Here is a 27,464-nt window from a genome sequence, read left to right on the forward strand (position 1 = left end):
ATTATTATAGCAGCGCAGGTCTAAAAGAAATGCTATTTAAGGTATGTTGTATGTCATGTATGAATAATGTATGAATAACACATCTGACAGTTACTTGAACTTGATCATAATACTGTGTAGTGGATAAGAATCAGAATCAGGCAGCATTTAAATATTTTATTGCCAAATGTCAGTATTTTACACTACATTGAACAGTAAATAGGAAAAAAAAAACATTGCACTGCATTGGGTGTCTGTAAATTAAATAAAATATATTTGGAATTCACTTATTTTAAAAGGTTTACATGTTCAGAACCAGTTTGATTGACAGTATTAGTCTCTCTTCAATAAAAAATACATTTGTTCAGACAGCAAACAGAAAACCAGTGGTTGTATAGTATTGATTTAAAAACAAAAGCATGCAAACAAGCCAGAAAAATTTTGAAAACGCTGATTTAAAAACCTAAAATGTACAATGAGCACTGCTATTTTGCCATAGAATGTACAAAATGGTACAAATTAAACCAAGTTCACGTGTGGCAAGTCCATCTGTCCAGTTGTACGTATATGCAAAATGGTGTCCATACTCCATGCTCCACTCCTATTGGGACTGTGTGCACACCTGCAGGTGGTACTTCCTCAGCATCTCGAGCTGGGAATTATGCACCAGGATGTGTGGCCTGACAGACGCCAGTTTCTGACAAGATTCCTCAGGGGTCCAACAGTATACCTGTCAGCAAAAAAGCACAATGTCAAAATCAAGGAGACCTGCTATTAAAGCTAACAATTATACTTTGGGAAAAAAGTACTCGACTTTAATAGTAATTTAATTGAAGCTGTTTTCATATGGCTACTTATGTTCTGAAATTCTGTCCAGCCCAGCCGCACTTCCCGATTGCAATTTTTTTTAATCCATTAAGTAATTCTGTGATGGTTGAAGGAGCATGAAGACTGTGTTCAATTTCACTATGTTATTGAGAAATTTTCCTATTTTTAAAACGTTTCAATTTGATTTTGATCCGATATGCTCGAAGATGTGTATAAACTGTTTTAATAATGGTAAAATATTTCATTGATTTTTTTTTGTGTTGCCTGAACAGCTGCCATTGAAATCCTGAATGGCCATAATTAATGATTTTACTTTGTTGCATTGAAGTTGGTTCGCAAGAAATTTGCCTGGTTCATTATTGTAATCAAAGTTAGTGTATCTGAACTGTTGCAGAAATTGTTCTTTTCGATAATATATTTAACTGACGTTTTGTCTTTTGAAGTTGGTTTCGATGCATTATTTGTCGTTGTCTATGTTATGGTTTATTTAGTTTTTCATGTGCTTATTTGGTCTGTCTCGCATTCACCCTCTACCTTGTGTTGACCAATCGGCTCCCTCTAGCCACGCGTGTCTTGTCCAGGTAATCCTAGTCTCGCATTTAACTCCCTGGTTTCTTTCACTTCTTGTCCTTACTGTTATGTCAGTTACATCACCAGTCGTGTTTTGTTTCCATTGTAGGTATATTTAAGTGTTACGTAGTTTAGCTGCATTTTCTTGTTAATTAAATAACATTTTTGAGACTCCTACGTCCCTGCGATTGGCTGGACACCAGTTCAGGATGTATCCTGCCTGCCTCCTGCCAGATGACATCTGGGATAGGGTAAGCGGAAAATGGATGGATGGATGGATGGACTCCTACCATCCCTTCCTGTTTACCTGCACTTAGGTCCTCCATATTTTGTTTTTTGGCTTGCCTTCTTCATCTACACAACCCACAACATGACATAACTCATTGCATATTCTTCTGAGAGATTTTTTTTCCTTCAATTTCTTTCTTAAAATTTTGTTCTTGTATGAAGAGTATTATATATATATATAATTCGTACTCTCATTACAGATTTCCCTATTTTCCACAGGAGAGATGGAGGATATGATTGGGGAGTCATTCAACTAAAAAAAAAAATTTTCCTCAAAAATGGATCAAACTCTGGGCCTTTTAAAAAGGACGAGTTAAAGCACCATGTTGGCGGAGGTCTGAGATTTGACTCAAGTATTTAGATAGAAACTGGTGTATGGTCATTTATGATGATTGTAAGTATTTTGGGGGTGATTCTATCAGATGCCGAGCTTTTTGCGGGGGAATCTATTGAGAAAGAGTGGTGAACAGAAGACAAAAATGTGTGGTCTTGTATGTTTTTTTCTAACAGTCCATATTCGAACAACTCTTGTCTATGTAAAGATATTTTTTAAGAAAAAAATTAATATCAGGGAATTCCATTTAAAAAGTTTAACTTCCATAGATTATAGATTCAGGGCCTACAACAAACAATTTCAAATATTTGTTTATTTTTACATAACTTTAGTGTACAGGTCATGAAACCCACGAAATCAGGAATTCAAAATAGAATACAGTTAAGAAATCAGCCCAAATTTTGCAGGCTATACAGTGCCTTGTGAAAGTATTTGGCCCCCCTGAACTTTCAACTTTTCGCCACATTTCAGGCTTCAAACAAATTAAATATTTTTTTGTTGTTGTCAAGAATCAAGAACAGGTGGGACACAATCGTGAAGTGGAATGAAATTTATTGGATATTTTATACTTTTTAAACAAATAAAAACCAGAAAAGTGGAGCGTGCAATATTATTCAGCCCCCTTACATTAATACTTTGTAGTGCCACCTTTTGCTGCAATTACACGTGAAAGTCGCTTGGGTTATGTCTCTATCAGTTTTGGACATTGAAAGACTGAAATTCTTGCCCATTCTTCCTTGCAAAACAGCTCTAGCTCAATGAGGTTGGATGGAGAGAGTTTCTGAACAGCAGTCTGCCCACAGATTCTTGATCGGATCTGGACTTTGACATGGGCATTCTAACAACTGGATGCGTTTGTGTGTGAACCATTACATTGCAGACTTGGCTTTATGTTTTGGATCATTGTCTTGTTGGAAGATAAATCTTCGTCCCAGTCGCAGATCTTTTGCAGACTCCAACGGGTTTTCTACAAGTTTGGTCCTGTATTTGGTTCCATTCGTCTTCCCATCAATTTTAACCATCTTCTCATCCCTGCTGAAGAAAAGCAGGCCCAAACCATGAGGCTGCCACCACCATGTTTGGGTTAGTGTTAGGGTTAGGGTCTGGGCATGGTTTGTTCAGGGTGATGAGCTGTGTTGCTTTTACGCCAAACATATTGTTTTGCATTGTGGCCAAAAAGTTTGATTTTTGTTTCATCTGACCAGAGCACCTTCTTCCACATGTTTAGTGTGTCTCCCAAGTGGATTGTGGCAAACTTTAAACGAGTCTTATATCCATATCTTTGAGAAATGGCTTTCTTCTTGCCACTCTTCCATGAAGGCCAGATTTGTGCAGTGTATGACTGATTGTTGTCCTATGAACAGACTCTCCCACCTCAGCTGTAGGTCTCTGCAGTTCATCCAGAGTGATCATGGGCCTCTTGGCTGCATCTCTGATCAGTCTTCTCCTTGTTCGAGGTGAATGTTTTCAGGGACGGCAGGATCTTGGTAAATTTGGAGTGGTTTGACATTCCTTCCATTTCAATATGATTGCTTGCACAGTGCTCCTTGAGATGTTTGAAGGTTGTGAAATCTTGTATCCAAACCAAGCATTAAACTTCTACACAAAAGTATCTCGAACCTGCCTGGTGTGTTCCTTGGTCTTCATGATGCTCTCTGCATTTTAAACAGAACCCTGAGACTATCACAGAGCATGTGCATTTATACGGAGGCTTGATTACAAACGGGTGCATTCTATTTACGGTGAAGAAAATATTTGAACACCCTGCGATATTGCAAGTTCTCCCACTTAGAAATCATGGAGGGTTCTGAAATTTTCGTAGGTGCATTTCCACTGTGAGAGAGATAATCTAAAAAGTCCAGAAATCACAATACATTAATTTTAATGATTTATTTGAACCCGTGGAGCTGCTTTGAGTTTAGGAGGTGATTAGTGGGTGACTTTCAGTTGAAAACATTTACAATGCCTTGTGAAAGTATTCGCCTCCCTTAAACTTTTCTACTACTACTACAGTGAAGAAAATACGTATTTGAACACCAAGCTATATTCCAAGTTCTCCCACTTAGAAATCATGGAGGGGTCTGAAATTTTCATCGCAGGTGCATGTCGAGTGTGAGGGAGATAATCCAAAAAGACAAATCCAGAAATCACAATGTATGATTTTTCAACAATTTATTTGTGTGATACAGCTGCAAATAAGTATTTAAACACCTGAGAAAAACAATGTTAATATTTGGTACAGTAACCTTTCTTTGCAATTACTGAGGTCAAACGTTTCCTGTAGTTGTTCACCAGCTTTGCACACACTGCAGGAGGGATTTTGGCCCACTCCTCCACACAGATCTCTAGATTAGACGGGTTTCTGGGGTGTCGCTGAAAAACACGGAGTTTCAGCTCCTTCCAAAGATTTTCTATTGGGTTTAGGTCTACAGACTGACGAGGCCACGTCAGAACCTTGATATGTTTCTTACAGAGCCACTCCTTGGTTTTTCTGGCTGTGTGCTTCAGGTCATTGTCCTGTTGAAAGACCCAGCCACGACCCACCTTCAATGCTCTGACTGAAGGAAAGAGGTTGTTCCCCAAAATCTCAATACATGGCCGCGATGATTCTCTCCTTAATACAATGCAGTCGTCCTGTCCCACGTGCAGAAAAACACCTCCAAACCATGATGCACACCCCCCGCTTTATAGTAGGGATGGTGTTCTTGGGATGGAACCAATCATTCGTCTTCCTCCAAACACGGCGAGTGGAATTATGACCAAAAGTTTAATTTTGGTCGCATCCGACCACAAAAAAATTTCTCCCATGACTCTTCTGGATCATCCAAAAGGTCATTGGCAAACTTAAAACATGTCTTGACATGCGCTGGTTTAAGCAGGGGAACCTTCCGTGCCATGCATGATTTCAGACCAAGACATCTTAGTGTATTACCAAAAGTCACCTTGGTGGTCCCAGAGCTGAGCTCTTTTCAGGTCATTGATCAAGTCCTGTCGTGTAGTCCTGGGGTGATTCCTCACCTTTCTAAGGATCATTGAGACCCCACGAGGTGATATATTCCAAGGGGCTCCAATCGAGATTGACCGTCATGTTTAACTTCTTCCATTTTCTAATGATTGCTCCAACAGTGGAGCTTTTGAGTCTTGCTTGCACTTACTTCCAGAAGAGGGAGGAACATATAGTGACCTACAAGAGCGGAGGTAGAAGCACGCAGGTGGATTATATTTTGTGCAGATGATGTAATCTGAAGGAAGTTACTGACTGTAAAGTAGTGGTAGGGGAGAGTGTAGCTCGACAGCATAGGATGGTTGTGTGTAGGATGACTCTGGTGGTCGGTAGGAAGATTAATAAGACAAAGGTAGAGCAGAGAACCATGTGGGGGAAGTTGAGAAAAGAAGAATGTTGTGCGGCCTTTCGGAAAGAGGTGAGAAAGGCTCTTGATGGACAGCAGAAGCTCCCGGAAGACTGCACTACGAAAGCCAAGGTGATCAGAGAGAGGCAGGAGAGTACTTGGTGTGTCTTCTGGTAGGAAAGGGGAGAAGGAGACTTGGTGGTGTAAACCCAAAATATAGGAAGTCATACAAGGAAAGAGGTTTGCAAAGAAGAAGCGGGACACTGAGAAGACTGAGAAGTCGCGAAAAGAGTACATTGAGATGCGACGTGTGGTAAAGGCTAAAAACAAAAGGCATATGATGACATGTACACCAGGTTCGACACGAAAGAAGGAGAAAAGGATCTCTACAGGTTGGCCAGACAAAGGGATAGAGATGGGAAGGATGTGCAGCAGGTAAGGGTGATTAAGGATAGAGATGGAAATCTGTTGACTGGTGTCAGTAGTGTGCTAAATAGATGGACAGAATACTTCAAGAAGTTGATGAATGAAGAAAATGAGAGCGAAGGAAGAGTGGAAGAGGCAAGTGTGAAGGACCAAGAAGTGGCATTGATTAGTAAGGGGGAAGTTAGAAAGGCACGACAAAGGATGAAAAATGGAAAGCCAGTTGGTCCTGATGACATACCAGTGGAGGTATGGAAGCAATTTGGAGAGATGGCTGTGGAGTTTTTGACCAACTTATTCAACAGAATACTAGCGGGCGAAAAGATGCCCGAAGAATGGAGGAAAAGAGTACTAGTTCCCATTTTTAAGAACGAAGGCGATGTTCAGAGCTGTGGGAATTATAGAGGAATAAAGTTGATGAGCCACACAATGAAGTTATGGGAAAGAGTAGTGGAGGCTCGACTCAGGACAGAAGTAAGTATCTGCGAGCAACAGTATGGTTCCATGCCTAGAAAGAGTACCACAGATGCATTATTCGCCTTGAGGAGGCTACTGGAAAAGTATGGAGAAGATCAGAAGGAGGTACATTTTGTCTTTGTGGATCTAGAGAAAGCCTATGACAGAGTACCAAGAGACAAACTGTGGTACTGCATGCGTAAGTCTGGTGTGGCAGAGAAGTATGTTAGAATAGTACAGGACATGTATGATGGCCGCAGAAAAATGGTCAGGTCTTCCATTGGTGTGTCAGAAGAATTTAAGGTGGAGGTGGGACTGCATCAGGGATCAGCTCTGAGCCCCTTCCTTTTTGCAGTCGTAATGGATAGCCTGACAGACGAGTTAGACTGGAATCCCCTTGGACCATGATGTTCGCAGATGATATTGTGATAAGCAGTGAAAGCAGGGAGCATGCAGAGGAACAATTAGAAAGATGGAGACATGCACTGGAAAGGAGAGGAATGAAGATTAGCCGAAGTAAAACAGAATATATGTGCGTGAATGAGAAAAGTGGAGGGGGAAGAGTGAGGCTACAGGGAGAAGAGATAGCGAGGGTGGACGACTTCAAATATTTAGGGTCAACAATCCAGAGCAATGGTGAGTGTGGTAAGGAAGTGAAGAAACTAGTCCAAGCAGGTTGGAACAGCTAGCGGAAGGTGTCTGGTGTGTTATGTGACATAAGAGTCTCTGCTTGGATGAAGGGCAAAGTTTATAAAACAGTGGTGAGGCCGGCCATGATGTACGGATTAGAGACGGTGGCACTGAAGAAGCAACAGGAAGCAGAACTGGAGGTAGCAGGAATGAAGATGTTAAGGTTCTCGCTCGGAGTGAGCAGATTTGGAAAAGATTTGAAAAGAACTCATTAGAGGGACAGCTAAAGTTGGATGTTTTGGAGACAAGGTTTGAGAGAGCAGACTTCGATGGTTTGGACATGTTCAAAGGCGAGAGAGTGAGTATATTGGTAGAAGGGTGCTGAGGATGGAGCTGCCAGGGAAAAGAGCCAGAGGAAGACCAAAGAGAAGGTTGCTGGATGTTGTGAGGGGAGATATGATGGCAGTTGGGGTTAGAGAGGAAGATGCAGGAGATAGGCTATGATGGAAAAAGATGACACGATGTGGTGACCCCTAACGGGACAAACCAAAAGGAAAAGATATTGTGTCATTACATTGACAATAATCCTAAGCATAGAGTCAATATCCAATATGCAATTCCAAAAACATGCATGGTATGTTAACTGAAGACTAAATGATCCGAAGATGTGAAGGTGAGTATCAATACTCATAGTACTATTATTATTATTCAAGTACTAATGGTTGTTTATTTGTATCCCGCGACTGGTTCAGTGTATACCCGACATTTGCTTCCTCTCCCGTCACCGCTGCATCAACTGCCCACCAGCAATCAATCCAGAGAGTTGGTGATCTGGCTGTCAACCGGGATGTTATGTGTATGGTGAAAGACACTTGCAATTCGTGTCTGACATTGATCACCAATCTCAGTCTCCGACAAGTATGGCAAATGTTTACTGAACTGATAGAAATACAAAAAGAAGTCCCATAACACCCAAAAGAGACAGTGAATGGGAGAGCATTATTGTGCGCCGCCATCTTTAGCTGTCGTAAGAAGATGAAGTTTATCAATTTTCTTAGATAGGGAGTGTAGTTTTGCATAGTGAGTGGATGGGATCTGAATCTCTCTCTGATGGAACTTGACCTGCACTCCAGCTCACTTCTCTCTGTGGAGCCCTCCGCGCACCATACATAGACTGCGGCTGCTCTGCCGGTGATTAACTCCGTTAAGAAAATGAGCAGATTAGTGAAAGTTGGTGAAAGAGTTTGGAGTAGACTCCCTAATGCAGTCAATTATTCTTCTCTATTTTCTGTTAGGCGCCCTTAGCAAGAAGAAAATAATTCCTCCCCCCCACTCTCTGCCATAACTATAAATATTATCATTCGTCTATAAAATTGGGAGGGGCGCGTCCCACTATTTGAGAAGCACTGCCCTAATGTTTCGCAAGTTGCGCGTTTCCAAAGATGAATGAAAGAAACTAGTAGCAATCACATTAGAGAGGTGGCTACAGAGTTAGGCACAATCTTGTTCCATTAGTAAACAGAAATATCTAAACAATCTTTTATAAATTTTGTTTTCAACGACCTATTCAAATGAATTTCTGAACTGACCCGTATGAGGTATGCAGCAGCCAGCGTAGCACTCCGGGAGCGTCCAGCCTTGCAGTGGACATAAACGCTGTTTCCCTTCTCTCTGTGTTTCAGCGCGAACTCGACTCCTCTGTGCAGGTTCTTTAAACTGGGAACACCAGTGAGGTCCACTGTGCTCAGCCTCAGTTGCTCGACCCCGGCAGCTTCCCACTCCTGTCACACAAGCATAACGGTAGATTTAAAAAAAAAATAATAATAATAATAAAAAAAAAAAAAAATCAGAATATCATGAAAAAGTTTAATATTTTTCATCACTCATTAAAGTTAAAGCCATGCATTTGATCGATTCACGACAGAATGACAGAAATACTTATTTCTTCCAAAGACTCTAACATAAAACACAAACCCCAAATTCATTATAAAAAAAAAAATGTAAACAGAAATGTCAATCAATACTTGATTGGGCCTCAATTACACATGACATGGAGGTGATCAGCCTGTGGCACTGCTCAAGTGTCATGAAAGTACATCTTGCTTTGAAAGCAGCTGTCAGTTCATCTGCAATGTAGGTTCTGGGGTTTCTGATCTTCACAATACCCTATAGGTTTTTGTTGATTAGGTCAAGTGTGTTTGCTGCCCAATTAAATCACAGCAACACCAATGGTGAATGAACCGGCTTTTGGTACTTTTGGTAGTGTGGGAGGGGGCCAAGTTGTCTGAAGAAATAAAATAATCCACTTAAAGACTGCCAGAAGAAAGAAGCATTAAGAGCTCTAAATGTTCCTGAAATATGGGTGCATTGATTGAATTTTTGAAATTTGAATGGATCAATAGGGCAGCACGATAGACGAGCACATTTGCCTGACAGTTCTCAGCACTGGAATTTGCATGTTCTCCCTCTGCCTGCGTGGGTTTCTCTGGGTATTCTGATTTTATTACAAATCCCCAAAACATACATGGTAGGGTAATTGAAGACTTTAAATTGCCCGTAGGTGTGAATGTAAAAAAAAAATGTTTGTTTCTTTCTCTATAGAGAGATGAAAGTGGACTTCCATGAAATTCGGGAAAATACAAATGCGAGCACCAGGGGTGTCTGGGGGCATGCCTCCCCCGTGAAATTTTTGAAAAAATGGATGGCTGTGGTGCATTCTGTTCGATATCTGAACAAAATTCGGACAAAAATTGAAAGTAAAATTTCTAAGTACTGTCCAAAAAAAAAAAAAATTGGGCAGAAGTTCCAAGGGCCAAACCCAGACTTTTTGCCCCAATCCTCCTATCACTGGATAGCACAAAATCACATTTGTCATTAAAATATGCTTAAAAATGCCACCTTATCTCAAGACAAATGAATTAAGTGAACTATTCAGTAAAACGACATCTAAAATTGTCCTTTTCCCCACATTATACATATGATAGTATAGATATAGAATATACACGAAAATATATCCTAGAATTTCTATACCGTACACCGTCGCGTTGTACTGATACACTCGACCACATTGCTCCTATCTTAGATGTAGATCTAGTAATACAAATCATTTGCCTTTAATACACACACACACACACACACACACACACACACACACACACACACTTGAAAAATGTACGGGTGTGGTCAGTCATACTCGCAGATAAAGTTGCGGGTGTGATTAGGGAAATCCTTAAAATAACTTACTGGATTAATATACATATATACATATAACTGTAAATTAAAAATAAACAAATACATAACTAAAATAGAAAACTAAAATTTAAAACTAATCATTTCCAATTTCAACTGATATTAGTACAACATGATATAAAATGGTATTTAAATATTTTCATCAATAAAAATTCTTTATCTGACAAACTTCATCTGAAGAAAAGTTAAAAGTTGTCTCTTCACTGTCGCCGTCTCTAATCCGTACATCATGGCCAGCCTCACCACTGTTTTATAAACTTTGCCTTTCATCCTAGCAGAGTCTCTTCTGTCACATAACACGCCAGACACCTTCCGGCAGCTGCTCCAACCTGCATGGACCCGTTTCTTCACTTCCTTAACACACTCACCATTCCTCTGGATTGTTGAAGTATTTTAAATCTTCCACCCTTGCTATCTCTTTCTCTGGAGCCTCACTATTCCCCCTCCACTCCCCTTATTCACACACACACATTCTGTTTTACTTTGGCTAATCTTTCTTCCTCTTCTTTCCAGTGCATGCCTCCATCTTTCTAATTGTTCCTCCACCTGCTCCCTGCTTTCACTCCAGATTACAATGTCATCTGCGAACATCATGGTCCAAGGGGATTCCAATCTAAGATCATCTGGAGGCCTATGCATTACCACAGCAAACAGGAAGGGACTCAGATCTGATCTGTGATGCAGTTCGACCTCCACCTTAAATTCTTCTGTCAGACCTATTTCTACGTCACACGAGATTTACGTATGCAGTACCACAGTTCGTCTCTTGGTATTCTGTCATAGGCTCTCTCTAGATCCACAAAAACACAATGTAGCTCCTTCTGACCTTCTCAGTATTTTTCCACTAACATCCTCAAGGCAAATAATGCATCGGTGGTATTCTTTCTAGACATGAGACCATTCTGTTGCTTGCACATACTTACTTCTGTCCTGAGTCTAGCCTCCACTACTCTTTCGCATAACTTCATTTTGTGGCTCAACTTTATTTCTCTAAAGTTCCCACAGCTCTGCAAATTGCCTTTGTTCTTAAAAATGGGAACTAGCACACTTTTCCTCCATTCTTCAGGCATCTCGACAGGAAAGAATGCAGCCTAGTACTGGAATATACTGGGCTAAGACTTTATACCGAGTGCTCAGAACCTCAGACTGGGCCAAATGTTCACCTTTCAACAAGACAATGCCCCTAAGCACACAGATAAAATACTGGAGGAGTGGCTTCAGAACAACTCCTTGACTGTTCTTTGGTGGCCCAGCCAAAGCCCTGACTTCAACTAGTTGGAGCATCTCTGAGAGACTGGAAAATAGCTGCCCGCGAAGGGGGAAGCTTGTAGACCTGAGAACACTATAGCAACATCATGTTGTGGAGCTGTTTTTCTGCAGCAGGAACTGGAGCTCTTCATAAAATAGACCACATCATGAAGAAAGAATATTACATGGAGATATGGAGGCCACATGTGAATATTAGTCAGGAAGCTAAAACTTGGGTGGAAATGGGTCTTTCAAATGGACAACGACCCTAAGCATACAGCCAATGTGGCTTGAGGATAAAGTCAATATCTTGGAGTGGCCATCATAAAGCGAACAAGGCAACGGACAAACCTGACTCAGTTATATCAGTTTAGTCTTGAAGATAATCCAAAACATTTGATCCAAGTCATGCAGTTCAAAGGAAATGCTCCGACACTAAGGAAATGTATGTACATTTTTTACCTTGAAGAAAATATGTAATTCTCTCTTTGCTGTAGCATTTAACAATATTAAATAATTTTTGTGATCCTGACAGACCTGAAACAGGAGAGGTTTAGTGTTATTTGACGTCAGACAGTGAGACAAAAAATGAAATGTGTTTTTGCAGTGTATGTAAACTACTGTCTTCAACTGTCCACATCCATCCATCTTTTGAGCCGCTTATCCTCACGAGGGTCACGGGAGTGCAGGAGCCTATCCCAGCTATCATTGGGCAGTCGGCTGGTTACACCCTGGACTGGTTCCAGCCAATCAAGGGGACGTCGAGACAGACAACAGTTGTATTCACAATCACAATTTGGAGTCTACAATTAATGCATGTTTTTGTGATGTGGGATGTAATCGGAGAGCCAAGAAAGCCCACACAAGCACAGAGAGAACATGCAAACTACACATAGGCAGGGCCGGGATTTGAACGCCTGCCCTCAGAACTGTGAGGCAAACGCTCTAATTATTTGCTTCACCGTGTCGCCTAATTTAGTTTAATACACTGGATTTATTTAATCTTTAATATTTAAAGAATCACTTATTGGGTTTCAGATAACGAGAGCATTTTTTTTCTAGCCTTGCTCATCTATAACTCCTGTGTTATATGATTGAAGACTGTCGCGATCACCTTACTGTTTGCAATAACATTTGTAGGTTTCTTTTCTTTATTGACACAGTTAACACTGATTCAACAACAGACATTTCAGTTTATCCGTGAATTCATTAATTTTCAAAGACACTCCAGTCTAATTTTGCCTCTTTTTAACTAATTTTACCAAAGCCTTTGTCCACATAAGTGCTTGCCTGTATGTTGGTATTATTAGAGGAAGCAGTGATCAGAAGAGCCTAGGGGAGCGCAGGGAATTGGGTGATACGCGTTTTTAATGGAAGTATAACAGTGGTCTAGAGTGTAATTCTCCCTCGTCAGACGTTTTACCTGCTGATTATGTTTAGAGCTCAGTCTAGCTGCGTCATAATCTCCTAGGATAATGAGCGGTTAATCTAGGCATTTTATCTCAATCTTGTTTACCTGCTTGGCAAATGTTTGCAGTATTGTGTTAATGCTAGCTTGGGGTGGAATGTAAACACCTACGAGAATGAAGGAGGCAAATTCACGCAGCGAGTAAAACAGCTTACAGTTCAAGAACAACGACTCCAACAGCAGGGTGCAGTGTGTCCTGAGGTGTGTAACGTCCATGCAACACTTTTCATATACCATCACCATATTCCACGTGTACCTGTGTGGGTTTTTCTGGGTAGGCCGGATTCTTCCCCATTCCAAAAACATGCATGGTAGGTTAACTGAAGACTAAATTTTCTGGAGATGTGAAGGTGAGTACTCATGGTTATTTGTACCCTGCAATTGGTTCAGTATGCACCCCACATTCTGCCCAAATACAGCTGAGTTAGGTGCCAGCACACGTGCAATGCACATGCTTGATCTCAATTGTTGCTGCTGATGGTGGCCAAACATGATAATTTCTTTTTCACACACTGTCCAGTCACAGATTTTTTGTTTTCTTGAAATCACCATTTAAAAACAATATTTTAAATTATTAGTTTTAATGGATATTTACATTTGTTTGATGATCTTAAACCGAGGAGAAATCATGCAAAAATATAAGAGTTTGAGAAAGGGGCAAACACTTTTTCATGGCTCTGTATCTTGAAATACACCAACTCCTGTACTTTGGATCATCACTTGTTGTTGTCCAATTCCCAAAAGGTACAAACTACACATCAATTGTTCTAACTTCAGTTAGGCATGACTTCCCTTGTGTCTGTTCCCTTTACAGACCCTTCCAAAAATATTAAAATAGCATAGAAGTTAATTTTTTGACAATTCCAGACCAAAAAAATAAAGTTTCATAGATTATAGATGGAATCGACAATTTAAACAATTTCAAGTATTTGTTCATTTTTACACAACTTGGGCTTTTAGCTCATAAAAATCCACAAAATCAGGAATTCCACAAATTTGAATAAATGTTCCACCACCCATTTGAGAGTCTTGTTCTTCAATTTACATATATGAACTTTAATGAACTCACATCAGCTGAGTTGCAGAAGTATTTGGTCTCATAGTTCTCATTCATTGTGATTAATCCTCGGACATTTTCAGTTTCTACCAGCTGAAAGACAAGAAGAAACAGTAAGTCAGTACACTGTAAGCACTACAATTTTCTGATTTCTCAAACGGCATTTTATAGTGCAATGAAAAAAATACCCCCCCCTCCAAAAAAACATATTTTTGAGTAGTTTCCCCACTTTAAATATAATCAAACAGATGAAAATAGGAAACAAATGAGAAGTGAACTTAAAAATGCAGTTTTTAAAGGATTTCATTTATTAAACGTGGGGCGGAGAAAATCGACATTACCTGGCTCTGCGTGGAAAAAGTAATGGTAGAGAAAGAATACAAAGACTTGCCTAACATTTGTCAAAAAACATCTAAATGATCCTCAAGACTTTTGGAGTAACACTCTGTGGACTGATGACTCAAACATTGAACTTTCTGGAAGCTATGCGGGTTGTTACAGCTTGGGTAAAAAGGCACAGCATTCAATGAAAAGAACATGAAGCCACCAGTGAACCATGGTGGTGGCAGTGTGATAGTGTCGGGCTGCTCTGCTGCCTCAGGACCAGGACAACTTTCTGTAATTGATGGAACAATGAATTCTGCTGTCTACCAGAAAATCCTGAAGGAGAACATCCGGGAATACTCTAGTGCTCTTGGATCATTCAGCAGGCCAATGATCTGCAACACACGAGCAGGTCATCCTCTGAATGGCTTTTTAAAAAAAAAATAAAATAAAAATAAAAAAAGTCCCACCCCCACAAAAGATGGAACTGCAAACAGGGACAAGAGAAGAAAATCCCCACTCCACTCAAAAAAGAGATGTGGCAGTTCATGCTAGACAGCCCTCCAATATGGCAGAGTTGAAACAAACAAAAAAAAAAGAGCAGGACAAGATTCCTCCAGAGCGATGTTGAAAGGATTCATCACCAACCAATTATCGCATAAAAAAAGCATTTACTGTTGTGCTTGGTTGCCATGGTAATTGACAAAAACTGCCACCTCGGGTGATTTTTAAGAGGAAGACGCTGCTGAAAGAAATGTTTCCAGTCGGAGTCACCGTTAAGGCCAATAAAAACAGCTGGATGTATGAGGAGAAAAGAGGGGGTGAGTGATGTCTAAGTAAGGAGCTTGGATCTTTTTTTTTTTTTCATGAGTCACCTTCCCTGTTGATCTGTGATGCCATATGCCTGTTTCATAATTTGAAAAACCAAGTGGCATGGGAAACGCTATCTTGAAATATATTGCGGCACCATACTGTGCCACTTATGAGGCAGTGAGGAATAATTGCACTTTTGTAAGCAGAAGAACAAACTTACCTTTCTCTCACACAATGACAGGTGCAAGGAAGTCACCAGTCAACATGCCATCGACAATCACAGCGTCACACCAAACCAAAATCATCACACCATAGCAAACTGAACAGTATAACCGGCAGACAAGAAAACAACCAAAACGATATGCGAAGAAATAATTAAAAAATGTGCACTTTTAACGCTATTTACGTACGTATTTAGTGCCGCAAAGCTGTTGGGAGCACCTCTAGGCTCCCAGCGATGCTCCAATACTCAAGCTTAAAACATACGGTAGCAAGCATGAATGCATGCTATTTAAAAATGCAGCGGGGGAAAAACCTAGTTCAGTTGTACTTATTTTAAGTATTTAAAGATATACTCACATTATTATTACTTTTTTTTTTTTAAATCAATCCTGTAAAATAATCATCCATGTGTTCTCATTTTGTTCATACTGTAGTTGGTTACACATCACCACCAAGGTTTTCCCTTTAACTCATTGTGTTGATGTAATCAATCTAACTTGACGTAATCAATCTAACAAATGTAAACAATCAAACAGTCTGACACGTCTTAGTTTGTGTCGCAAGCCTTCAATGGTTGTGACACACTCACACACACACACACATCATGTGATTCACTGAATAAAAAGAAGCTGCAAGGAGACAAGTTGGAGTTTGTTGGAAGCAGGGAAGTCCTGTCGCTCCCCTTGCAGCAAGTAAAACTTGAAGCCTTGTCTGTTCGCCTTCTTTTAATAGAGTCAAGCTTTTAAACCTGACATTTGATCCTTCGAGCCGGATCCCAACACACCACCACCCATCGAGGAGGGAGAAGACACACCGAAGTTTGTCGACAGCCAGGAGCATTTAGCTGTTCCTGAAGAAAAGCCCTGGTGGGACGTGAATTCGCGGCCAGGCCGGTGTTAGAGTCCAATCTCCCCTCAGTGGACGAAGGTTGACGGGATCACGACCAACTGGCGTCCAGACAACGCGTGAACCGGTAAGTGAAGGCTACTCCGCCAGAAGGAGGTTGAAGGCTACTCCACCTTTAAAGAGGTTATTTATTAGGATCCATAAATGTGTGAGTGAGTAAATGCAAGTGTGAATGCCATTACTTGTGGAATCATAGGTCACGGATGGAAACCTAACGGTGCTAACAGAAGTCCGTGATCCGGTGAAGTACACAAGGTAGTGGATTAGGACATGGGTCCCAAAAAGGACAAGTAGTCTGTACGAGACAAATGTAGAAAACATAATGGGGAGCGGGAACAGTATGTCTGCCCTAGAGAGCGATTTAAAATTTATGGAATAATGTTTACCGGGCAGCATGATGTTTCTTAAAGAAATGGGAAGAAAAAAAAAAAAGAAAAATAGCATGGCTTAAATGGAAAGTTAACAGTTGAAGGATGCAGCAGGTTGGTAGAAAGATTGATGGCAAGTGTTACAGGGAAGAAAGGCAAAGTCAAGATTAAGACTTACATTTTAGGATGGCGAGAGGTTGGTTTGCATAGGCAAGAAAGAGAAAGGCAGGAGAGTCAGCTGAAGTAATGCAACAAGTAGCTATATTAAAACCAGCTACAACAGTTTAAAACAGGCTAAAGAAAGTGAGGCAGAAAGAGAGCTGTAAGAAAAGTTTAAAAAAAAAAAAGAAAAAGAAAAAAAAACGCTGTCTCCCTGGGAAATACAGTCGCTGATAAAAGCGCCAAGGAGGGAGCAACAGGAAAATATGGCACACACAGTGACACAATCACAAGCCCCCAACCCTCCTATTGATTTAACACTTCTAAAAGATGTGCAAAACATGCTCCTCAAAGTGAAACTCAGTGATGGCTTACAGAAAAAAACTGAATTAGAAGATAATATACATTAGTGGTCTCAAACTGGCGGCCAGCGGGCCATTTGTGGCCCCCACCTTACTATGAAAGTCAAATGATGGTGTGGCCCTGAAGTTTTATATGAATGGCACTTTACGGTAATGTGTGCAGAGCTGGTGAACCTACCAATCATGATGGGGCTGTAGCTTTCGGGGTGTGACAGTGACAAGTCCTCATGCAAGCTGAGAAACATTTTTCATTGAGTGAAAGTTAGTGATTTTGCCATGCAGTTTTATTAGTTTTGCGCACAACCTGTTTACACCAGCTTTCTTGCTTATTTTGTGTTTAAAAAAAAAAAAAAAAAAAAAATTTAAATTGTGTGCAACAAGAATCACTGAGGGGGTAGTGGTACACAAGTCTGCCTTTGGTGTGGGCAGTATGGGATCGATTCCCGCTCAGTGATGGTGCCGCTATCTGCCCTGTGACTGACTGGCGACAAATTCAGGGTGTAGTCCACCTTTCGCCCAAATTTAGCTGGAATCGGCTTCAGCTTTCCTGCAACTCTTGTGAGGATAAGCGGCTGGAATAATGACATGTTATGACAAATTGTGTGCATGTGCGCTGAGGCTGCATCTCAGCCTCAGCCAGAATGTGCCTTCAGCGGCCCTGATGTGAATGGACTTTTGAGACCACTGATACACATAATCATTGGAAAACATGCATTATCAAAAATAATAAAATAAAATTTAAAAAAGCTGTTTAAAACACCGACAATTTTGAGTCATGGGCCTTGCCATGTCTCAAAAGGAGGGACGGTAATGGTAGATATTATACAGACATTTTCGCACCTTTGGATTCAATTCTTACTCAAAAAAATTTTTTGTAGATCATGGCTTAATTGCTACAAACAATACTCAAGGGAACTGCAGACCGAAGAGAGGGCAGTTTCCCCGAGGTAGTCAGCCTTTCCAGTTTTTAGTATTGATCTGCCCCTTATCTAAATGGGTGGAGATTTTTCCATGTACAAGTGCTGATGCCATTACTGTGGCAAAGTTCTTGTGTAAATATATTATTCCTTTTTATGGCATCCCAGAAAAATTGTATGGCAACAATGTGTCACATTTTGTTAATGAAAAAAAATAGTCAAGTATCTGCAAATCTAGAAATTTAAAAAAAAAAAAAAAAAAAAAAAAAAAAAAAAAAATCACTGTGCAGAATTAGTGGAACGAAGCAATGGGACAGTGAAGTCTTGATTAATGAAAACTACATTTAGTAAAACTGTATATGAAAATAACCAACAGATAAAGGATTGTTCCTATTTGAAATAGTATCTAGTAGATTGGATTAGACTGCCCATGGTAGAGCGGCCAGTGCAGCACTCAGAAGAAAATACTTTAAATGATTGGGTGAAAGAGATGCTGCTAAATAAAACTGTAAAAGAAGCAAATGATCTGCCGCCTACTGTGCCTTCTTCACAGGTGCTGTTGGTGTCCATTGGTGATTAGGTCAGTGTTGGTCCTCACCTCGCTGGGATGGTCCACTCCCACGGTGATAAAGACAGCAGAACGTCCCACATGGATACACTTGTCCCACTGCAAGCCTATGGCTCCCTTTTCATTCAATGACGAGTAGCGGTGGAAGTCCGGCTACAAAGGGCGGGGTAGCAATAGGCTGTCCTGGTCTCAAACCGGTGAAGAATTCAACTGATCCGCGCTTGAGCATGTTAGTTAAAGGAGAGCCACTATTGGGACTGCTGGCCTTCGTGCTGTTCGGACCATGGCTCCTCTGCACTGGCCAGTCTGGGACTGTACGTGTTTATCACTGGATCTATGGACATGAATCATCATGGAGCAAGGACAATCCCACCTCTCCAATGGACACCAACGCCTGGTACTCTTATGTGAATATGGTGTCCCTCCGTGGACAACCAATGACAGATCAACAAGTGTGGTGAAGCTGGACCTACACAGATGCCCCGCCATGAAAAGAAGTGTGCAGCAGCGACGAGTCCGACAATGCCAGCAATTCCACCTACTGGTCCCAGACTTCATGCCAGGTCAGGAGAGAATGCAGAGAGAAACCATCTGAGGTCTTCAGGACGGACCTGATCACCACCATGAAGGTGCATGACTCGTTCCAGCTGAACGCAGAGGAGTACTACATCCTGGCCGATCCATAGAAGCAGAAGCGAGAAAATGGGTATCCACGTGCCCATTAGCCCGCAGTCCATCCCGGAGCCCGTGGTGCTAACTGACAAAAGCAAGGATGTCATGTTCATCAGGCCCAAGAAGCTGATCCACACATCTGCCACCCCGGTCCTCAGTTATGTGGACATCAGGACTTTGGCGGAGGGCGTGTGTCATTACGACCTCAACGAGGAAAATGTCACCTTGCTGCAGGTCATCGATGAGGAGTTTGCAAGTTTCCCTTCTTCCACTGGATGAATTCGCCATAGAGTGCTGAGCACCATTGTCATAACAACATGACACACACTACCGAGACACAGTAGGGCCTTGGTATCGAGTACAACGAGAATGTGGTGTGCGACGTGCCAGTTCCCCAACGGAGAGGACGACAACAAGATGGTGTTCTGCAACAAGTGCAATATCTACTTCCACCAGGTATCCTGCCAAAGTGCCAGTTGTGCCCCAAAACGGGCGATGCTATGAAGCCCACCCGCAGTGGAACCAAGTGGGTCCATGTCAGCTGTGCCTTGTGGATCCCAAAGATGAGCAATGGGAACCTGGAGAAGATTGAGCACGTCACCAACGTGTCGCACACTCCCAGCAACAGCCTCCACTCCGGCCTGGAGAGACCATCATCACTCAGAACGACAATGTCAAGGTCAAGTACTACTGGCCCAAACACCCGGGCCTTAAAGGCAGTGACTCTGTGGAGCGGGACTCCACCACTGAAGTTGAAAATGAGGAAAGCATCAGGAGCAAGAAGGGCAAATTGATAGGAAAGGTTGGAAGGGACAATAAAGAGGACATGGGTGCCCTCGGCTTCATCCCTTTCGCCTCGTTGTCCTTGTGTCTTGTTTGTAAATGTGACCCGCAGGAAAAGCGTGTCAATGTCCGCAAGATGAAATTGCAAGAGATGGAGGAGGTCTTCTACCAGTTTGTGGACACCGAGGAAGTGGGCCGTCACCTCAAGATGACACCCAAGACAGTTTACTTCCTGTACCAGTACTAGAAGCTGAAGCACAAAGCTAACTTCATTCAGCCGCTGCTCATGCCTAAGAAGGACGAGGAGGACACCCTGGCCAGACGTGAACATGAGGTATTCCTGAGATGACTGCAGCTATTCAAGCAACTCAGCCAAGACCTGGAGAGGGTGTGCAACATGACTTGCATGGTGATGAAGATGTAAAGACTGTTGTTTGGAGAAATACGAGCGATGGAGTCCAGGACAATGGCCTGACTTTAAATGGGCAAAGACTCTGCATTGTCACCAGCAGAGCTGAAGAATCTCTTCTGTGTATGCCCTTTTATGCCATGGGGTGCAAAAGTCTGCATGACGGTCCCAATCACCACCGAGGGTTACATCTCTAATCACGGCTTCCACTGTCAGCGGAGGGTGTGTGTTTATCTCGACATCAACCATTGCCTTTCTCCTTACATGTTTCGCGACTCCAGTACCAAGAATATCTACACTAGACTTGGTTGGGCTGCTGTGTACTCGCACATGATAGGTTCAGAAATGAGCAACGGAGTTCTGTTTCTGATGATGATGATGATGATTATTATTTATTACTATTCGTCCTGGTTCACCTACGGACCTGGTATTTTGTTATGATGAAGTTCATTGTATCTGTAATTACTGTTCTGGGTTTGTTCTGCCTTTTCACGATGTGTATAATCACACATTTGAAATCTATGATGGTTCGAGCAAGTTTTTGTGAACTATGCCCTTCTACAACAAGTAGACCTTGATTATACGCAGCTCCAGCCAAAAGGAAACTTTTGATGCCTTTTATACGCTCTAGTGTAAATGATGAACTTTCTGAAAATGCAACAGCATTCTGATGTCCCCACTCTTATTTCCAAAATGATAAACAGGAGGGAAATGTTAAAATAATCATCCATATGTTCTCATTTTGTTCAAACTGTAGTTGGTTACACATCACCAAGCTTGTACCTTTGAACTCATTGTGTTGATGTAATCAATCTAACTTGATGTAATCAATCTAACAAATGTAAACAAAGAGTCTGACACGTCTTAGTTTATGTGTCACAAGCCTTCAATGGTTGTGACACACTCACACACACAGACTCATCATTGATTCACTGAATAAAAAGAAGCTGCAAGGAGACAAGTTGGAGTTGGTTGGAGCAGGGAAGTCCTGTCGCTCCCCTTGCAGCAAGTAAAACTTGAAGCCTTGTCTGTTCACCTTCTTTTAAGTCAAGCTTTTAAACCTGACAAATCCTCATCCACAAATCCATTAAAGTCCTCATCTTCTGTCTCCGAAATGAATAGCTGGACAAGTTCTCCATCAAACACGCTCTTGTCATTGTCATTCAGTCTCATGCAGTTCCTCAGAAATTATGCCAGCTTTTGTGAAAGCTCGAACAACAGTGCAAGCAGACACGTTAGCCCTAGCATCCACAATTCATTCGCATATTGTGGTGTAACTCGCCCACCGCAGCCTCCCAGTCTCAGTAAAGCTGCGTTGGCCATCTGTCATCCACCACTCCCACAATGCTTGCAACTTTACTTTGAAAGCCCTGTCTACAACGATGTCCAACGCTTGTAGTTCCTTCATCAAGTTTTCTGGAATGATGGCATCCTCAGATTTCATTTGCTACACTGTGTTATAAACTTTCCCCTTCGTCTTAGCAGAGACTCTTCTGTCACATAACACACCTGACACCTTCCACCAGGTGTTCTAACCTGGTTCGACCCATTTCTTCACTTCCTTACCACACATCATTGCTCTGGCTCGTTGATACTATGTATTAGAAGTAGTCCACCCTCGCGCTCTCTTCTCCCTGGAGCCTCACTCTTCCCCCTTTCACCCCTCTCATTCACACATTGTTTGACTTCGGCTAATCTTCCTTCCTCTCCTTTCATCATGGACCAAGGGGATTCTATTTTAACCTCATCTGTCAACTTTTCCATTACCACAGCAAACAGAAAGGAGCTTGGCTGATGCAGTCCCTTAAATAGTTGTCACACCTACAGCACACCTCACCATTGTTCTGCTGCTGTCATACATGTCCTGTACTATTCTAAAATATTTCTCTGCAACACAAGAAAAAACTGTGATAAGAAAAAACAAAAGATATGAAAAACCGATTTACCAGTGTACACATCACCAAATCTGACCCATATGAGGGGAAAATATGGGGAGAAATGTACAGCGTCAGTCGAGAAGTGGGTAACTATGTTTTTCCAGTCATGGGAAGTTGAAGTATCTGGTAGTTACAATATTTAAAAGAAAAGTGGGAAGAGCTGAAAAGCAGTTTAAAAAAACAACAAAATTAAAATTACGGATTTAGAAGACCTTGAGAAAAATGCAGAATGCCTGGAAATATGGTTGACAGAAGCTAATAAACAAGAAGAGTCCAAAGAATTTAGAGAAGGGAAAAGTGAAAAAAGGAAAAAAGCGCAAAGAAACTGATGACTGTACCTCCTCCTCTGACACTGTATCCGAGGTTGCCTGGTGGAATAAGTTGGGACAACACTAGTGACTGAGTACACCCATATCCTCCGCAAATCAAACAGCAACTTGAGAAACCAAACGACAATAAACGACTGCTCATGCTTCCTCTCCTTTGCACACCTCCTGCTGCTGGCAGCTTGCCACCTCCTGCCATGGGACAGGATAAATGGGTCCCGGGTCCGCCATCACCGGCAGTTAACAGACAGAAGGCCAAGATGGAGCCGAACTTCCACATGCCAATGAACGAGTTCCCTGGCCCAAACGGTCAACCTGTCCTGGCATACTATCACATGGACCCAGAAATAAAAGAGGCAAAAAAAGATTGATGAAGGTGGTCGAAAGCTGCGTCAAGCTTTCCTCCAGTTTGCCTTATATTGGAAGTCAATTGGCAGTGAGCTCTGCAAACTTCTTCTCCACCATCTTGGAGCGGAGAATTTTGGTAAAATTGCTGCAATAGTGGAACAAGGGGAGTATGAGCTGCTGTAAGCGAGGACTGGCTTTTGGAATTTGAATGGACAATGGGAGCTGCGAATTACAGTCATAGGGGAGGCGTTGGGAGATGCACGTCCCACTCTGCACAGATATGTCACGGATGTGTGGCTGCGTGCAAGAAGCAGAGGAGATGGCAGCTAAGTACTTGCACCGCCTCATGGACATTTGTGAAAGCCATTCTGGACTTTTTAAACCCGACAGTTTTGATGGCGAAGAGAGTCCCTTCAAGTCTCCATTTGAAGGCAGCATTTCTGGGATGGGCTATGTTCCCCATTGACCAAAATCATGGCTAATAGACTGATTTCTGTTGGGTCGAACAACCACCGGAGAGAAATTATGCGACATGGCAAACACACAGACCAAAGAATCCAACCAGGGGGGAAAAAAAAAAAAAAAAAAAAAAAAAAAAAAAAGAGGATTTGGCAAAGGTATTGGTGAACGCACACTTAGCAATGGCTGCACTCACCCAAGGACAATTTCAATGCAGAGGATACAGTAGACGAGGTATTAAACATGGAGGGGTAGAAGAGGCCACGACAATGCCAACTGTAAGAGTAGTGATTTCAATGATGGCACTTGCCACTACTGTGGAGAGAAGGGACATTGGCAAAAAGACTGCACAAAAAGACAGCTTTGCTGAACATTGGAGGAGGTGTGAGGGGGCTCAGCTCACATCCCGTCGTGTCTGACTGATTCCTGATGGGCCACGAAGCAGCGCAGTTGAGTGGTGATACACAAACACACCTGCATCCAACACTCTCTCTCTGCAATGAAGAAACACTTGCTACTGATACATGAGATGCTGAGAATCAAAATAAGATTATTGCTTTTGAGAAAAATTGCAGCCCAACCACCAGATATTCAACAGCTTTTGAAAACTGCCGCAGATATAAACTTTCCCACAGTTGACTGTTGGATAAATAACACACTCATTTTCCTTGTTGATTCAGGAGCTTCAAATTCTGTGATAATAAGCCCGTTATTCTTGCTCCAACCAAATGATCTTGTTCATCAATGTGTGCAAATGGGGGTTTCACAAAAGATAAATTTACACACCCTGCTTCGTGTTCATTGCATGGGTTTGGGTCAGATGTGCCATACAAGAACATTGTTGTCATCCACATGTCTAATCAATTTGTTGGGAGGGATCTCATGAAAAAGTGGAATTAGTACTGACATCCACAGTCAACGGAATTTAAATTACACATCCGGTAGATAATGTGGAATCATCATGTTAGATTCAGTCCCAACAACCCGCTATTCATTTATCATTGGAGTAATCAGCATTCCAATTAGCATCTACCTGACAAGATTTGCAGCTCAGATGATAATGAGCAGCCACCAATTGCATTGTATGACACATGCGCATGACTGACCAGACCGACATTTTGAGGAGACTTTTTACAGAAACCAAAATGACTCCGAAGGCCAACGCAGCTATGAGTCTTAGATGTCTGTTCGGCTCCACACATTTCTTGGGCAAAACAACCTCCATCAAAACGGCAGGATGTAGGCTAGTTTTGTTTAGCGATGTCAGCGTGCAACTGATTGGGCGAATACATCCGCTTTTCCTCGATATAAGTAGTGTGTCATCAGGAAATGTTCCCAGTCAGTTACAAATTTTGGTTCACATATAAGACCCTCCAGTAGTGAACACTTTTTTCCCCCCCGTAGTGAACACCTTTTTCCACAGTAATGAACACTTTTTTCAAGAAGAGGAAAGAACAGAGTGAACTTCAAGAGCACGGGTAGAAGCAAACAGGTGATTATATTTTGTGCAGATGATGTAATCTAGGCGGTTACAGACTGTAAAGTAGTGGTAGGGGAGAGTGTAGCTCGACAGCATAGGATCAGGGTGTGTAGAATAACTCTGGTGGTGGGGAGGAAGATTAAGAAGACAAAAGGTAGAGCAAAGAACCATGTGGTGGAAGCTGAGAAAGGAAGAATGTTGTGCGGCCTTTCAGAAAGAGGTGAGAGAGAGACTCATGGACAGGAGGAGCTCCCAGAAGACTGGACTACTACAGCCAAGGTGATCAGAGAGACAGGCGGAAGAGTACTTGGTGTGTCTTCTGGTATGAAAGGGGAGAACGAGACTTGGTGGTGGAACTCCAAAATACAGGAAGTCATATAAGGAAAGAGGTTAGCGAAGAAGTGGGACAAAAAGGACTGAAGTGAGGTGACAGGAACTTGGGCAAATGACTGCATGTACACCAGGTTGGACATGAAAGAAGGAGAAAAGGATCCCTACAGATTGGCTAGACAGAGGGATAGAGAGGGGAAGGATGCGCATCAGGTAAAAGGGTGATTAAGGAAAGCGATGGAAATGTGTTGTCTGGTGCCAGTGGTTTTCTAAATAGATGGAGAGAATACTTTGAGCAGTTGATGAATGAAGAAAATGAGCAAGAAGGAAGAGTAGAAGAGGCAAGTGTGAAGGACCAGGAAGTGGCAATGAATAGTAAGGGGTGAAGTTAGAAAGGCATTAAAGAGGATGAAAAATGGAAAACCAGTTGGTCTTCATGACACACCTGTGGAAATATGGAAGCAATTTGGAGAGATGGCTGTGGAGTTTCTGAACCAATTTATTCAAGAGAATACTAGTGCGTGAGAAGATGCCTGAAGAATGGAGGAAAAGTGCGCTAGTTCCCATTTTAAGAACAAAGGCGATGTTCAGAGCTGTGGGAACTATAAAGGAATATAGTTGATGAGTCACACAATGAAGTTATGGGAAAGAGCAGTGGAGGGTAGACTCAGGAAAGAAGTAAGTATCTGTGAGAAACGGTATGGTTTCTTGCCTAGAAAGGGTACCACAGTAGTCAAATGTGTTTTCTTGCTTATCGACTGATGAAGTTTGAGAAAATATTTACATTGCTTTTTCGCGAAAAACGTCGGCCTATAAAGGTGAAGCTGTGAGTGAACAGTGGACAACACCCGTAAACAAAACTTTGTTCAAAGTGAATCAAGCTAATCATAAAACAAAAACCCTTTACTAACAAACTTTATCAGTGTCAAAGTAAATCTTTCTTACTTACCTGTAGAATGTTTTCTCACGCCATGAACTGGTGATTAACGCAGTTAATCGCTGGACAGGTCGGCATGGTTGTTTTGCGAGTATCAAGATGGCGGAATAAGATATCCTTTTTTTAATTTTTTTTTTTTTTTTTAGATCAGTGGACCACCCGAAAGCATCAACCAGACATAAAGGAGTGCGCAATCACGAAAAAACGCGAAACCATGCACATAAGAACCAATCATCTCCCCAAATACCAAACACCATGATTGCGAACAATCAAACGAGCATCAAAGGTAAATCACCCCTCTGACGAATTCAATCAGCACAAACGCAACACAACGAATCTCTTGCAGTTATGGTTTACACTTTGCGTGATATCAACTGGCTCAAACTTCCATACTGCGATCAAAAACGAGGTTTCTTATCCAACATTAAAGGAAAGTGCGCTTGTCAAAACTAGGTTTCACCCAAAGTATTATTAACGCGTGTAAGAATACGGTCAGCTTCAGATTAATATGTATTCTCTAACAGGCCAATGTAGAAAAGAAATCGAACAATAGCCGCGTATTGATGAATTTAGATTCAAAGATAAGACGGACCTGTTTGGTCATGGATCTGAAGGGCAGCGCTCCAAGCAGAACCGTCTCGTCCACACGGTCAAACCACCTTCGCGACGACACCTTCTCGACGAGGACATTGTACGCTAATGTAGGGTAAAAGAGAAGCCTCGCTAAAACTGCAGACATATCTAAGTCACCCTTTAGTTTTTCTTTGAACTACCGAGTTAGGCATTACTACAATACAGTTATCCAATGAACTTTCTCTGCATGCTTGTTCCGGTTGGACGACTTCCAGGTGACCCCTTCATAATAAATGTCACCATTTTTTTTCTCAAGTTGTACTTTGTAATGGACACGTAGTTCTTTTTAATATACTGAATCATTAGAATCCGTTCTTTTTCGCTTTTGCTTCCGGTCACCAAACCGATAACAGTTTGAACAGAAGGCTCTGGCCAGTCCGACCGTAATTCAATAAATCCTGCCGAATTTGAATCGAATGTTGTGAATACTCGACGTGGGACGCCCCTAGTGATGACTCCAGTGGACTAAAATGATTATCTGTGCAATCTCAGTATCCAATTGGAGCCGTATCGTTAACGTTGAAGCTGCTCGGCCTAAATTAGCCTAGCCTAGGTTGCTAACATTAAATTGTCTGTATTCTAATTTTTAACTGAACTGAACTAATATTTAACATCAAATTTTAGTACTTAC

At 41.7% G+C, this 27,464-nt stretch overlaps 1 protein-coding gene across 1 annotated transcript; it reads right to left on the bottom strand.

Moving 5' to 3' along the window:
- Positions 1-142: 142 nt before the first annotated feature.
- ptpmt1 (protein tyrosine phosphatase mitochondrial 1) lies at positions 143-27,448 on the bottom strand. Its single transcript, XM_061815742.1, has 4 exons — positions 26,793-27,448; positions 13,893-13,973; positions 8,448-8,639; positions 143-709 (listed from the first exon to the last, which is right to left on the bottom strand). Exons 1-4 carry the CDS (start codon positions 26,937-26,939, stop codon positions 581-583), a joined length of 549 nt encoding a protein of 182 aa, XP_061671726.1. The 5' UTR covers positions 26,940-27,448; the 3' UTR covers positions 143-580.
- Positions 27,449-27,464: the final 16 nt, after the last annotated feature.

This window comes from Syngnathoides biaculeatus, chromosome 3, assembly GCF_019802595.1.
Source record: "Syngnathoides biaculeatus isolate LvHL_M chromosome 3, ASM1980259v1, whole genome shotgun sequence".
NCBI classification, from domain to species: domain Eukaryota; kingdom Metazoa; phylum Chordata; class Actinopteri; order Syngnathiformes; family Syngnathidae; genus Syngnathoides; species Syngnathoides biaculeatus.

Excerpts from the sequence above, each read along its gene's own strand:
- ptpmt1 (XM_061815742.1), bottom strand. The coding sequence starts at position 26,939 with ATGTCTGCAGTTTTAGCGAGGCTTCTCTTTTACCCTACATTAGCGTAC. Across the intron at positions 13,974-26,792 it reads TCAGATCCATGACCAAACAG|CTGGTAGAAACTGAAAATGT; the intron begins GTCCGTCTTATC and ends CTTGTCTTTCAG. Across the intron at positions 8,640-13,892 it reads ACTTCTGCAACTCAGCTGAT|GAGTGGGAAGCTGCCGGGGT; the intron begins GTGAGTTCATTA and ends CTTGTGTGACAG.